The 16,235-nt window shown below is 44.1% G+C and overlaps 1 protein-coding gene across 1 annotated transcript in view; it reads right to left on the bottom strand.

The window, feature by feature from the left end:
* Window positions 1-13,951, bottom strand: part of T265_07982 (hypothetical protein) — a gene marked incomplete at both ends in the record, with an annotated part of 24,214 nt that extends 10,263 nt beyond the window's left edge. Inside the window, 4 exons of the mRNA XM_009173659.1 lie at window positions 2,698-3,242; window positions 9,190-9,778; window positions 9,875-9,990; window positions 13,797-13,951. Of these exons, the coding sequence (XP_009171923.1) occupies window positions 2,698-3,242; window positions 9,190-9,778; window positions 9,875-9,990; window positions 13,797-13,908 (1,362 nt within the window). The remainder of the gene's footprint in view (window positions 1-2,697; window positions 3,243-9,189; window positions 9,779-9,874; window positions 9,991-13,796) is intronic.
* Window positions 13,952-16,235: the final 2,284 nt, after the last annotated feature.

Genomic DNA, 16,235 nt, shown 5'->3' with positions numbered 1-16,235 from the left:
AACAACTTTAGCATTAAACACTGTGTTGATGAAGATTCAGAAGTGACAGAACCATACGGGTGAAAGGAAGAAGGCGTTCGGAGTTGAGTTATTTGTTAGAAAATGCCAGCTGACCGGTTACAGACCACTGGACAGGGAAGCAAAACTCTAATTTGCATCTTATTTAACTGGACATCCCCATCAGTAGTATCACAGTTACACAGGTACTATGTGAATGGAAGGTGGATGACAGTATCATATCAGCGCGAGTTGGCCACATCGTTGGTCAGCTGCTTGTGGCAGATTTGTATGGTCTTCAACTACTAGCCTAGTGGTCACATCTCTCAAGAAATTCGCGAGCTACACGTTGCACATTATTCCCAACAAGGATGAAACAACTTTACGGTTGTTTTCGACTTTATGGCTTAGAGTGACCCCAATTTCAGCGCGAAGTTTCGACTGAAACTGGTAAAAAGTTATTTTTCCCATTAACAGAGATTTTAACTTCCGCCAGTATATTGAAAGTTGTAAAGCTGGGATATAAAAAAGTGAATTCTTTAAGTTAGTGCGTATGGCACAAAGAAGCAGATTATCGATCTAGGGATGAAAGCCTAAAGGGAAAACAAAAATTAGTCACTCAAGGATTAGTGTGGGAACGATGGGAAGACTCGTTTCAAAACAGCACAATCGGTTGGGAAACTGGTGCGTGCAGTTACAGCAAGACTAACAAGCATGAAATCTAACAACACAAATCAGTAGCGCTTGACAGGAAGACATCAAGCCTGAATGCGATCAGCGTGGGTCAGAGGTCACATCGGAAGAAAATGGAGGCGCACAAACATAGGTCGAATCGATGGTACAGTCATTAGGCAAGGTAGCCTCCAGTAGGCTGGTTCAATTCGTTGCCATTTTCGTGCTCAGTCTCAGGACTTCGAGGACCAACATTTGAACTTTTGAGTTTCACCTGTTCCAGCAGACCACCTTTGGTATGTTTCAGTATCACATTCATTATTACCCTGTTAGCTCGTTTACCGTGAAATATCTGAGTTTTCTATGAATCTCATTCAAAGCAGCTTTTAATAAATCTATGTTCAATTTTGAATGAAGAGAACTCTTCAAACATGCTGCATGCTGGAAGGATGAGAAACGCCAGTAAGATCAGTTCAATATAAGCCTTGTGGTAATGTCCCACATGGTCTTGATTTGTGTGCAGCCAACAGCCGAAGACCAGGGAGCGAAGCAATACTCCTGCGAATTAAGTAGTACGGATATGTAATTTTCCCGACTTGCAGAAGAGCGGGAAACGTTAGATGACAGGAAACTACCGTTCTTTTATAGTTTGGCTGAACGTAAAAAATGTTTGTTGGCACATCAAGCAGAATGTCATCTGCTGGATAGTGGTGAAGATGGCAGAGAAAAAAGGAGACTATCTAGTTGAGACGGTTATCCCGGTTTATTCTCTAGGAAGAACCTCGGAGTACCGGCGTCATTGATCTTGAGAACGGAAAGGTTGCTGGGAAAGCCATGAAATTGTCTCCCCTAAATTAGGGACAATATCACACTCTGAACGGACAAGAAAGTTGATGGCTGGGAACGTTCGTGAGATCAACCTGGGAGAACCATGAAACCCAGTCTGCAGGACCTATGACTGAGTACTATATTGCGTTAAAGGTCGAGTATTTTCATGAAAGTAGAATCCACAGACGATGAGGAGACAGAATCATTTATCACTGGCCACTCAGGTTATCTTAGCAGCCAAGCAGACCACTAGAACCGGGTAGACTGTAATCACAGTGAAAGTGGAAATATGGTGTTTTTTCTGCTTAGGTGATTATTCATCCCATTAATAGTAGCAGACCTTGCCATCTGACAAACCTTCTAGTGTAATCACTTGGTCCGATCAAGTTTCTATAAGAAACACAACAAATTCAACTGCTGTCCTTCAAAATGAGTTCCTAGCGGATTGAATTGCTTGAAGCCAGGAGTTGATTCGTTCTGGCTTAATTGATGCCTGACTCTGTCGTTGCCACTCAAATCATTGTGTGCTTGTGATTGGTTTTGTCTCGTCTAGTGGAGTCTTTTGCACCGATTATGTTAGGCCGATTCTTGCTGGCGTCTGTGTGATTTGTGAATCAGTGGGAGGATTGTCCATCATTGATGTTTTGGTCTGCCCAACAGCCGTAATAGGAAAGGAATGAACACAACGCACCACGGACAAAACCAGTCAGTTCGGCGGTTGAGAGAATTCATCCGGTGTTGGACTGCGATACAGGCTGTTGCAGGCCGACATTTGTTCGTGAATAACTACACTACTGGTCTTGGCCCGTTTAACTTTAGTAGCCTTGTATGATAAGCGCTAAAGGTTTGAATGTTGGAAATTGTACAAATGTCTCATTATACACACTGAGGTGGACTAGACATTTGTGCGTAACTTTAGAGCGACATACGGTTTTCAACAAGAATCTGGATAGATTAACTTTAAGTGGTCACTATCAAGAGATCGTCTCTTAACAGGAATGCACAGTGGTCCTAATGCACAAATCCGACTTGGCTTGAGCAGGGTAGACGGTAGAAAGGTTTTTATCGCAGAATGAATATCACCCTTGGCAGCAAAGAGTCAAGAAGTGAGTAGATCTCACTGTTACCTAACTACAGCAATACATCTTAGTGATCAAGTTTGGTCGGAAGTGAACCAAGAACAGATTTACAGTGACTCACTGTGGTGGTGGGTAAGGGCGTCGTTGTCTCGGTGGTTGAAGTCTCAGCCTGACGAGCAAACCAGCGTCCGTTGAATCCTGTATCCATTTTCTGGGTATTATATGACACGCCGGACAGAGGCTTTGAGTCATTGTTCGACGAGTTTCCAGTATGTGTCCCACTATTCACTAAATTATTGATCTGAACCAATTGCGGCTTCTTATGCAGTTGGTTTTCGTTCACGCCAGCAAAATATGGTAATTGGATACCGTGCTGTTGAGCACGAAGCAGATTGATAAGATGTGTCAGGCTTGCAATCTCCTGCTTGGGAAGTGAGCTGTCTGCGTTGGCTTCAATCGATTCTTTTTGGTCTTGTTTTGTGATCATATTCCACGGGGCCCAATTTAGGTAGTGCCCATGAGGGTGTGGATGATGATACTTGGGTGGCGGACGTTTTAAAATCACGAGAGGTGGGTAATATGAAGGTGCTTTTGTTGTAGTGGTTGTAGTCGTGGAGGTGCTGGCGGGGGTTGATGTCTCGCATNGACCAGGTTGTTTGCAACATTCTGCGGACGAGCACTTAGTAATCGGGTCAATAGCAAGCGCAGTCTGTTACGTATCATCATGCGCTCTTCTGCCCATATGGAATAGAGATGTTGGTAGTAAAGCTGTGTGTAAGGATTGTCCCATGACTTATGAACTGCTCCAATCTGTTCCGCCCACGATACCGGTTTGACATCATTGACAGTCGCGTTGAGTGCTTTGGGTCCTTTCGCTTCCTGGTAACTCTCTGAAACTGGAATAATATATTTTTTTAGAATTGCTGTGCATACATTCATCCGGAGTAACCTAATTGCAGATTTAAATGGGTAAACGCACGCGTACAGAAACACCTGCGTTTTCATGTAAACAGTTTAACTAAAGGGGCAATCAACCTCTCAAGACCGAAAACCGTTGGCTCTGATCGATCGAACGCTCTCTTAAGGCAGGTATGGCCACAACTGGATTTCACTGATTCAAATATGCCTCTAAGGTAGTGCTCCAGGTCCATTTTGGAAATATGTAAACTGTATCTGCTCCTGAGGGTCTGTTTGCATCTCCCTCCAGGTCTTTGTCGACTGCACAGTGGTTATCTTGCCCTAGTGCGATTATCCTGACTAGTTCTTGTCAAAAAGAGAAGGCCTGAGGCGAATTCAACTCTTTTGGCATTTTCACGAGAAATTCTGGATCGTGTGGGAAGTTTGATCCCGAGTATTTAACAGAAAAAGAGACAATGCAATCACCACCATTCCGGTTATGTACACTGGATGTATGATTCCTGGTTAGAGTCTGGGCAAAAAAAATCAAACTTACGTCACAATATAATTTTCATGTGTGTTATCCTGTGTGTTGATGAAACATTGCAGCCGAACTAAGTGCCTTCGGGACAATACTCCGGAACGAAACAGAAATAGGAAGACAGATAAGACTACGACCGTGTCTTACCTGTTTGCGATCGCACCGGCAGACAATCGGTTGTGCTGTTAACTGGGTAGAGAAATCGTCCAGCTGTAGAATCCTTCCGGTGCCAAACTGCCATGCTACCCGATGGAAGCACGAGGGTTGGGATACTGTCAGTTTGCCCAAGCCTAGACAGGGGAAGTCTGGTGGCAGAGGTCGGGTTCGAACCACGGACCTTCCGGTCAATAAATTCGCGCTCTAACGACTGAACCATCTCGCCCTGAGTACAGTTGTACTAAGATGGTCACTCTGGTGAGCGAACGGTACGCCATTTAGTGATGGTGGTGATAGCTCGGGTTCGCGCGACTGTTCATACGTTCACACACTGTTCACACGACTGTTCCAACGAACGTATGGTGTACGAGTAAACAAGCAGGTGGACTAAACCAACTGGCGCGGAAAACAGGGGTCTACGAACCATAGATTACCCCGAACTACTACGTAGGTCTTGAATAGAAGAGGACCGTTCTCCCGGTAGTGTTTATTGTTTTCTGTGTTCGCCCTTCTTGAGGTTCCGTCAACATTCACTTGTAGAATACCATAAACGGGAGATTCAGTTGGGTCTCTCTTGAGATTTGCAAATGATTTGCAAATGAGTGTATTTCTCGAAAACAGTCCCATTTGGGTTCAAGTAGATCATAAGGTTGACGGAAACTAGGGGACTGCGCCTACCTGATGAGCCTCAAGAAGGGCGAAACCGATCGTGGGCTGTCGAAGAGTTTTCAGCAACCTTGTGAGTGGTTTCCTCTATGGAAATATACCGCGATATCTCTAATATTGTGCCAACTGAATCATCAGGCGGCCTGTGTGCAGCACAGTCAGTTGTAGAATACCATAAAGATTCGATTCAGTTGAGTCTCTCGTGAGGACAAAATTGATTTGCAAATAAGTTTATTTCTCCAAAACAGTCCAATCAGGGTTTAAACAGATTGAGTCTCTCGTGAGGACAAAATTGATTTGCAAATAAGTTTATTTCTCCAAAACAGTCCAATCAGGGTTTAATTAGAACAGAGTGAGAAAGTAGATCTTTTAGGTGGTTCACAAATGGTGGACATTTTTGTTGACTGAACGATTCGGACTTAAGCATCATGAACTAAGACTGAAGTTGGGCGTTTGAATTGCGTGTTAGACAGAATATACTACTAACTTCTATCAATAGACACGCGGGAAGGCGAACAAAGAGGACATTTCATTTGAAGATAAGGGACTAATTTTCCTAGGAACAAAAGAATCACCGTCTTCATAAAAGTCTCCCTAAGTGTGAAGTGAGTGGACCCTCTGAAATGAGCTGAGCTTTTTATCGAAGCATTTGCGAACCTCAACAGAGGATTGATGTGAATAACTTTAAGGAATCGAGTTCTCAATTAAACAGATGGGACAAATCTTCATCTTGTGAACGTTTCAGGTTTCATGCATTTAGACCGATCGATTTTCCCCAATTATTAACTGCAAGTGCTCCAGGTGTGAAAGTTTTCAGCAGCAACTTATAAGCAACCTACGTTGAACCAGAAGTGCCTCTCACTTTCCTTCCCTCTTCTCATAAGCCAAGTTTTTTTCATTGCTACTAATGCTTACTACTCACATATAAACCGGCTACTAACGTAGTATCAAGCTACGCCATCCCACGCTCTGTGTTTACCTACCCAGAGGCTATGATATTTTTTATATTAAGAAATGCTGTTATGTTACTTTTCTGAGTCAGTTTACGGAGTTGTCGGTTTTACAGGTCATCGTCCGACAGCGAGCGGACACGACCGGAGGTCGAATCTGCTGTCGGAGCAACTCATGCAATCAGGATGTCGGCGGCCACCATGGCTTGCTCCGTTTGCTTACTCATATTGTACTTTTTGGCCTACAGTCAGTTCGCTTAATCTGCGCGCGAATTCCCCGCTCAGTTCAAATCATTACGTAAAACGTAGACGTGTCCACCTAACCGCAGCTGCCCTGTCCACTACCCCGCACTTTTGCATACTGTCCTTGCACTTGCTCCTCAGTACCAATAAACCGATTATTACACTTGAACCTGTTAATTCCCCCACTACACCTGCCACTTCGGCTGCACGTAGGCACTTTGTTTTCATCCACCAAATCTTGGGTTGAGACCATTCCCGTATGGTCATTAACCCAGCCATTCAACACGAGAGTTTGCGGCGCATTAGGGACGCGTGAACTCAGAGGTACTGCTGTTTGCCGTCACTCTTGTCGGATGCGTATGCCGTCCCGGATCCTACAGTACTTCTGAATATTCATCGAGCAAAATACGGAGTGGTAGCTTGCATGCATCTGGGGAGCGAGATGGTCCAAGTGGACAGAGTGCGAACTTACTGACCGGAAGGCCCGTGGTTCGAACCCGACCTCTGCCATTCGACTTCCTTGTCTAGGCTTGGGAAACCTGGCAGTATCCCAGCCCTCGTGCTTCTGTCGAATAACATGGCAGCTAGGCACCAGAATAGTGCTACAGCTGAACGACCCATCTGAACTGATGAGTTTTCGTTGTCACTAGCAATAAATAAACTCGGTCTACTCCTGCGGATCAGTAATCGATCGTATAAGTCTACTAAGTTTATCAAAAACCCATAAGCATTTCGAATTTGTTCAGTTTTACATCACTCTCGTTTTGAACAGTCGTCCTTATGTCCTGGCGCAGTTGATGAGTTCTAACAACAGCGAAACTCTAGTCCAGTGCTTCCCCCCCCCTCTTTGGTGTGGATTCACAGGACAGGAGGACGACTGTTCAAAACGAGAGTGGTGTGAAACTGAACCATACGCCTCCCGCAAACCCCCCACATGAATTTCGAATTTATCAGCCGTCTCCGTACTTTTGAAAGGGGTATTGCCAGAACACAGTGACTGATTTTCTTCAAAGGTGTTGCTGTCCACAAAAGCTACTTCAAGTTCAGATTGGACTCGATTGGCTAAGTGGCTGTTTTCCCCACATCAGGTGAATTTCGCTGTTATCAGTCAGTTTCTCCAGCATTCTACATTCCGTCGCATCTGTAATGTTTTTTCGGACGTTGTCGTCTTTCTCATCCGCATCACAACCATAGCTACAATCAAAATCAGCTGTGAAAACCGCGTACTTGTGTTGCGGTGTTCCTAGATGTCACATTTTCGTTCGCCGATCTTTTGGGGAGGTGGGAGAGAAACTTACGTAGTTGAGGCAGCGGCTGATATAATACGGAGTCGTCAGTGAACTTTGGGGGAGCTATGCTTTGAGGGCGATAGCTTGGATGCATGAGCTCCCTCGAGGGCACAACTGGGCTATGTCTGAAAATGTGACCCCATCGAGGGAAACCGCATTGATCAGCGCTACCGGACTTGCTGGTAATGGCTTTCATACTTCGCTGCCAAGTCATTGTTTGACCTCCTTTAGCTCGTTTCCACCCTTCGCGTGGTTGTGCTAGAAGGACTCTTTGAGGATGTCGGTCGACTGGCATACGGGGCATGTGACCGTGCCAACGCAGCCTATGGAGTATGATCAGTTCATCGATCGTGGGCCAGTTATCTCTTCCAAAAACCATTCAACGTACTTCGGCATTACCGATCCGATGTTCCAACCGGATTCGGGTAATGCTTCGAAGGCACTGATGCTCAAACACTGAAAGCTTCTTAACCTCCTCAGGTGGCAGTAGCCAGGTTTCTAAGCCTTATAATAATATGGAGCGCACATAGCATTGTAAACTCTATCCTTGACTGATAAGCTGATGTCACGCTTACGCCACAGATGACGCAGGTTCACGAAAGCTGATCTGGTCTTCCCAATCCAGATGGAACTACCATTTTTGACGCGAATGTTAGGACTGATACAACTGCCCAGGTATACGAATTTGTCAAGTACCTCGGTTGGCTCATTCGCAAGCGTGAGGTCAGGGTTCGAGCTCACTCAATAGTTTACAGCACTTCGAACTTTGTAGGTAAGAAGCGCGTGCCAAATCGTGATTATTTATTATTCGCATTACATTGGTACCGGATCCTAGAAGAGCTATGTCGTCTGAGTAGGCGATAGCTGTGAGCGTTAGAGTGCTCCATATTCGTACCAATGACGAAGTTAAAAAGGGAAGATCTCTTGTCTGACACAACATGAACCCAGGCGATGACTTCACAAAGACCTTCACAAGTCTGCGGGAGTTGACTTACGGTGCCTTATAGAGGGTCAAGTATTTTTCGTGGGCACTTTTGCTCCATAGACACGGTCATAGTCCCTGACAGTCTTTCCACGTACAATGGGATTCACATCGCATATCTGCAAGAGGGAGCTATCAATTCAGAGGCAATGTGCTTTGTAACTATCGTGATTTTACTGCCTAGGTGCTTGCACCCTGCACGTACTGGTGAGCCCATTGGATGAAACACAGAAATGCGGGAGCGATAGTTAGGTGTTTCGAGTGAACCGTATACTCTGATTGCGGACATTCTAGCTGTGACGTACTTCATGATACTTTTGAGTTCTGAATGTGATCAGAAGGTTGATTTTTGGAGACCCACGACAGAACATACAGTGTCATCACATACCAAAAATCTTGGTTTTGTTACCATGAGATAATGGAAAGGTGCTTTGATGAACTTCGGCTTGATATGTTGCTATATCGACGGGGCTGAGGGATCAGTTGAAATGTATAGTTTTCTCTCTGGATTGCAAGTTGGAAATAAAATATAATTCTAGTCAGCATGCGGTAAATACAGATGTATGAACTCGGTAATTTCGTCCTTATTGTAATATTGAGTTACTAAAGAGTAGAAGTGCATTAAAGAATCAACTGCGGGTCTCGAGCCAGTTTTAAACCTGTAGACTTTACAAAATCGCAGCGTTCTAGCTCCCTTCTGGAATGGTAGCCTCGAAGCCGCATACAGGTTATTTATTCAGATAATACCTTACTTGTTCAAAGTGCTGTGACAATGTTTTGAAACATGCCGAAGGCAAATTTGTTTTCTGGGAAGAGATCGGAACCAAAACATGGTCTCAATCTAGAAGTGAATGCCGAGCTAGAAAGCCCTTCTTTGATGGTAACTTACGAGGTTGTGGACAAAGGTCATCTGTGGGGTCAAATTCGTCGACAGTCAAAGAAGAGTATCCCTTCTTTGGATCGATGAGAAACACACGATTTGGATTCCGCGTAAGCGCTTTTACACCATCTTGATCTGCCCCTTGTAGACCAATACTAAAGACCATGTCAACTTGCTGGTCCAACTTGTGTCCCAACGCTTTCAGTTGAGCCACTGATCCGCTCGAGTGTTGAGCACCTCTCAAATGTGCTTGAAAAAGTGGTCCGAATAGCTGTGCCAAAGCTTTCATTTGTCCACTTGTTGATAAATTGGGTTGTTGACTGACATGGTTAACTTTCCCAGAAGTCATGAGGACTGCGACGCGAAGGATTCCGGCGTCTGGATCTTTTTCTGTACGTGGAGGAAACGCGCCTTCCAAAGTCTCAGTAATTGCTGTTTCCATTCTGACATTCGCTCGTGACCCACCCAAATGCGGTAGTTTTCGAATGGCCAAGAGGAGATCGGGTAATGTGGTTGTGATCTCGGGTTTGACAGCCAAATGTAATCGATCTGAGTAGAGGACCACTGATATCATCACATTGTTTGGCCCAATAGGTAGCTAGGGTAAAGGCAGAGGGTTATTGGTGTTTGTGAGTAGGATTTTTGTCAATAAAACCACAGTTGGACCGTATCCGTATCACTCTGTTTCACTTACCTTTCGGACGATATCGTTTAGGTAGTCCTTCAGATAGAATTCGTAGGAGAATGCGTCTATAGCATCGGAACTTTCCACGACAAAAACAATGTCGGCTCGTAGACGGCTGAAACATGCTATGGGAGGATGAGAAAACATTACTTGCGCGTATAAATTTGGTAAAAGAATGAACGCCTCTAGTGCTGGTAGTGAGCAAGCTTCGAATATTGATCCCCGAATATTTGAGCTCAAAGCTTTTCAGAGTGAGCATGCATTCAAGCAAATTTACCCCATCTGTTCCTGGCAAAACTTCGTGAAACAGTAAGCTGAAGTTAAAAGAAATCTGAAGTCTTTCTAGCCCCAAAAAGGGCAAGACTCGGCAATAACTTATGAGGTATATGGAGAAAACAAGTTGCTAGGGCTGTCCAATGCGGGGAATTCTGATATAGCCACCAGTTTTTCCGGGTATTCTGTGTACCGAACGAACGTTAATCACTACAAACTACAACATCAATTTTTACTTTACAACCAGAAAAATTTCCAAAAATCATGCTTAGTTGAAAAGCGTTATCAAGGCCTAATCATAATGAGTAATAAACTAGGCATGCAATCTCTTTTTTCAAATTTCTAATGAATATTACAAAATGTACGATTTAAACTTCATCCACACATCTATGAGACTCACTTTCAGTCCACTCACAATAATAAGCAGCCTTATCAATGTGCATTATACTACCTCTGACTAGTTCTGGCGTTCACGCACACGGTTAGGTTAGTCCAACAGCTGATAGATCCCGGCGATCTATCAAGCAGTACGAGCTGGGGAATAATCGTTATGTAATGTCACCCCTTCCACTCCAGGAAAAAGCGGAAAGAGATGTCTTTTGGATTCCCCGATATAGGAATCAACTACGATTTTCCCAGTTAATGCTACCAGAGTTCTGCGTATTCACCCATTGAACTTAATTTTCATCTCTGCGTCCAGCGTCTGTACGTGAAAGCGCATTCGTTTCCAAGCAAGACCCCTGTGTTATTCTTACTTTGCATGGGCGTTGAGTGGCCCATCCACTATTGAACTGAAGATCCGCTTTGGGTGAGAGCCATCATTGAATAACCTTGTTTTTCGGTAGGGACAGACCCACAAATCAAAAGCTATCCTGTTCTGTGCTTCTAGTTATTTCAGTCCCTTCCACCCACAAAATCAAAGTCATCTAAACAGTTCAGAGTGCCTCTTCCTAGTCAGTGAAAATTCCACCTGTTGGTGCTTCCAAAAGATTTTATTTGTTTTCTATATTCTCGAGCACGCAGCTTCAAATTCTTTCTCGCTTCTGTTTGTTTTTTATCTAGAAAGATTCAAGAAACTGTGTCAGTCTTGAAATGGGCATCTGATGCAGCTGTGAAACATCTTTTTTTTATCAACTACTCATGAATAGTGCACGGCGGCCCTATAAGTTTTCACAGCATTTTAACGCAACCCAGTATGAAAAGCTACCGGCAGCCTATCTTTGAGGTCATAATCCCAACGGACTGGCTGCAAAATGGGTATGAATGGATGCAGGCCACTGGGCGGCCTGCGGTTATCCCCCGCTGTATCAAATAACTATCGTGTCTCACAATAGTTTAGTGCCTACGTGAGCAAACGATCCATCTCGTTCAACTGTTACGCTGTTGTTACACGTCAGCATGTCGCTGCTGCTGATGTAGCTATGCTTCTCTGCTTTCCATGAAGAAACTGCCGTGCAATATCATGAACACCGCATCTGCTGAAGCACGCGGGGGGTGGGTCGCAGCACATCCAGTTGAATAATATATTTGTTAGTTCCTTGTGTCAATGGTTACGTTCTCCGTTTGTTCCGACTACTTATGAGTAGTGTTATTTACGTCCCGTCACCACGGTATTGTTTTACTTCCCTGTCGCTCTTCTCCTCTTCGTTGTCACAGCTCACTTAATCTCCGGCTGATGGTACTGAGAGCCGACCACTTGTCCGCCTTCGGATACAGTTTAATGCGTACTTTGCCATATCTGGAGTATCCAGCCGCTGATCCGAGGATAGAACCCAGAGCCCTAGGGATGACAATTGGGCACGCTGGCCATTACATCCACTCGGCTCCCACGACAACTATATTTTAACGACACCTTCATATTGCGTCCTATTTGATTCTTTATTTGAAAGAGCGATAGAAGCTCTTTAAGTTAATTTGTTATACGCGCCGCTCTTTCATGCTACCAGTGAAAGACTGCAGATATTTCTGTTACGCACGTTCGGTACCTGTTATTCCAAGTAGTTTCCGTTCCGTTTGATTCAAAAACACGCCTCCAAACATACTGACCTCCTTCTGCACCTTTATCCCTCTATACTGCCTATTTACACCGTCCGACCACTCGTACCCTGCTGCCTCACTGTCCCTTTTCTGCTCCCACCGATTGCGCTCTTGTTGATTGTACGTTCTACCTAATTCGTGATGTTCATCAAACCACTTTTTCATAGAACCAGTTGTCAATATAGCATCCACCACCCTACCCGTCTGTTCCTTCAGCCCAGTACCTACTGAATACAAACTGCGTTTGGTCTGACGATTCAAATCGCCCTGTTTCTTACAAAATCACGAACGAGAGATTCATCTGGAATTAAGACGAGTTGCCTGTTAACACTAACCTAGTTGACAAGTTCGTACTGCTTTGCATCTGCGTACAAATTAGCTCTGTAGTGGAACATAATGCTGTCGGAGGCTCGGGACTGTGTCTACTGGAGGTCTGAAAACAGTCGTGAGCTTCTGAAAAGTTTTCAGCAACCTCATGAGTAGTGTGTTTCGTCAAGAAGGCAAACTGACAGTACCTCTTTAGCATGCGACACCGTCTACTTCTACGCGTCACTCCAATTGTGCATTACTATTTTGTTGTCCCTCATCACTGTTTGCCCTAAACTCGGTAAACAGGCTTTGAGACAGATCCATGGTTTTCTTGAAAATATAAACGTACGTACCCATCTTTTCGGCAGTCCACATCTCACTGCAATGCCTCTATTGCTTATTCTGGTATTCAAATATCCTCAATCCAGTAAAGACTGACATGTCATCATCCGGCTGACTCAAGCGAAGTGTTGTTTTTCTCCCGTCTAGGTATCAGACGACGCGCTGGGTACTGCTCACTATCGAGAAGTTTACAGCCCTGAATTCGAAGCTCGATGGATGAGTGCCAAAGGCATCGCAGTCGTGATCGACTGGACTGGTGAAATGGTCTTAAGAGAGTTGGGTTCACTTGGGGATCTTTGAATCCAAAATCAAAAGTCATCGTGAATTTAGTAGAAACCTCCTTAAGTGATACATTTTGTGAATAGTTCAGGTTGATTGACAGTGGATAAAATCAGGTAGACAGGTGACCCTGATATCAGTTTCCACTCGACATGAATGTGACCTTGTGTACATGCAGTTTTAGGGGAGAACAGTATGGTCCGATTCAGTGCACGCACATTGTAAGGATGGGCAAACTAACCAAACAGGAAAACGAATTACACAAGCACAGTTCAAACGGTAACAAGTGTTTTCACACAAAAACGCCGTGGAACCTCTCACTTTGTCTGAGGAACCTGGCCCTCAGATTGTGAACTCCTACAATGACAGCAAAACTGTGAAGTACCGATGCGGACAGCACATCCATTGTTAACTTCCGGAAAGCGGGACAAAGCCTTTCGTTTCTATGGGGACATTTCAGGTGGATGGATAAGTGACCTTTACGGCAAGCGGTTTCCTGGTTGCTGTCAACCTAGTTTCATAAGGACGAAATTTGAGCCCTTTTGATGTGTAAGAATCGTAGTCATTGGTACGTGAATGCAATTCCAGTTTGATGTGACAAAGAGATGCAGACCTAGTCAAACACACAGACCGACTGAACAACTTCTAGACTGAATATTAACAGACGAACTACTGTAGCATGATCACTTACCCTCTTGAGCTTTGTTGTGACGTGTTTCGCCGGACCAAAGCAGAGTCAGGAGCACACAAATAAAAGTTGCCAAAAGATGTTGGTGAAGGAGCAGTCTGACTGAACGATGCATACAGATATAAACCACAGAACCGACTGAACTGGTTGCTCGTCTTCTATGACGATCGGCTCGTTACTTGCAACAATATGAATTGGCTGAGGACTTTCGACAAGTTCTGGGAAAATCGATTCCCACATAACGCGATCGAATCTGGTGGCTAGAATTTATGATCGTTGAGTGTTCGAAAATCGATAAGTTTTCAGCACGCTCCTCTTACAGTTTTTTGTTCCCGTAAAATTCTTGTCAACTCAAGTGATCTGTTTCTTTTTGGTCCTGTCTGAAGTTTGGAGTTCCGGGTTCGCGCCGCTCTGAAATCTCACATTGGTGAGGTCTCTATCTTTTCGTGACCTCCGTTCTTCCGTTCCCCAGAAGTATATATCCACTATTCTGAGGGAATTTTTCTTCAAGCAATACGGTTTGAATTTTTGAGAGCATAGTAACCATCTCAAGCTAACCATAGAACAAGCAGTGCTTGTCAAGATCCCTTGATGACACTGTTATTGCCCTGGTTCACTGACCACACTGTTTACTCATTTTGAATCTCTAGGCTTCGAAGACTCAAAAGTCACAGTTTCATGCCTTGGGTACTCCGAAATGTGTTGTTCTTCGAGTAAGAAAACGGTAAATTATTGCTGGATTAGCCAGTGTCATCAGGACACGCATACTCAAAACGGACACTCAAGCGAACCACTCTTTACTCGCCGTTTCAGTTACCGTTACCTCCGCATTCTGGTGTAGTTAGCACCCATTCTAACATTGTTAACCTGTGATTATTCTTTTCCAGAAAGAGTGGATGGGGTAAAACAGGTCTATTTGGATAGGTTGATCGANTTAACCTGTGATTATTCTTTTCCAGAAAGAGTGTATGGGATAAAACAGTTCTATTTGGATAGGTTGATCGATTTCTTGCTTTTCGGCACAAAAGACCATGGTAGTTTGCACATTTGGTTTACCTATGTTGAATTGTATGGCTGCAAAGATATAGGCTACTCAGAGTGCTTCTTGTCAAACATGAGAGAGGTTTGTGATTTTATCTTAAAAGATCGAGACAATATTTTTGACATTACCCACGAAGCTACGTGTAACGTATCTCTGAGCGCAGTAGGTACACAAGCGATTTTAAGATATGTTTACCATCTATTGATGGATTTCAACTTTAATGGTGTCCAAGATTAGGCATATCCTATTCAATCTGCGACAAATGGAACGATCAGGCTTGTTGAATATAGCAACCGCTGTAAAGGAATGTGAAACGTGACTGAGTTTTCAGAACTGTTTAGATTCTGTGAGATTTCTATAGCAAAAGTCATGTGATATTCCTGCTAAGACTGTTTGATTCTTCCTCGTTTACTGTCTTGGCAAGCTGGATAGCATCTGTGGTAAGTTTGTCCATTTTACCTGCCCTCGTGTGGGTTTCACTCTCCTCCCGAAAAATTTTGCATTATACATTTACCAGTTCTAAACTCAAAGTATCTGCTTCTGGGACACCAGTTTCAGTTTCATATACTCTTCACTTTGATTTCGAAAAAATGATCCAACTTTCTTTGAAACATTTTGATGATGATCAGACCATGCACCAAGATTGCAGTTCTTGTAACTTCGTTTACTTACTTGTTAGCTTCTAACAGCCGGTCCGCGGAATTTAGTCAGTGGCGGGTTAGTGATCAACGATAAATAGATTTGATTGGGTGAACAATGCTTGGATTTTGCATTGGATAGAAAGAAGAATAGCTTCAAGTTGTCCTGCTCGGAGGGAAAATTTGTTTCAACAACCTACATCAGTTCCCATGGTGTCTCAATTGCTTTTTCCTTAGCCCAAGATGTATGGCCTAGCCAACACAGTGCTGATCAGCTTTATACCGATTGATGAATCACGGCTCATAAAAACAGAATTAGTTTAGAACAGTCGTTCATGGTAATCAGGGTGAGAAGCTTGTGAAAGACAGAACACTATCGCAAAGTAGGACGGGAGAGGAAGGTTGGGTTGGGTTTATGGCTATGTATAAACCCTATCCAGGCGCTTACCTCACTTATCGCGCTGTCTAGTTGTCAGAATACTACATCTTCAATGTATGTGACTGTGCGCTCCGCGGTCGCTGCTTGCTACCCAGCACGAAAATTATATGAAGGCGACCCGAAAACCTGGGGAAGGTCAGACTCTCTCTATCTGAATGCTTTTCTAACATCGTGATTAGGTGGGAGGTGGGTCCACTTCTATACGGAGCACATTATTCATAAGGTTGCTGAAAACATTTCGACGGCCACAACTGGTTCCTCCTTTTTTGGAGCTCATGAGGTCACGTAGTTCCCGAGGTTCCGTCGGCGTTACTTTCTCTCTG

Source organism: Opisthorchis viverrini, assembly GCF_000715545.1.
Source record: "Opisthorchis viverrini unplaced genomic scaffold opera_v5_192, whole genome shotgun sequence".
NCBI lineage: Eukaryota > Metazoa > Platyhelminthes > Trematoda > Opisthorchiida > Opisthorchiidae > Opisthorchis > Opisthorchis viverrini.
This window is presented reverse-complemented; position numbering and strand designations above follow the sequence as displayed.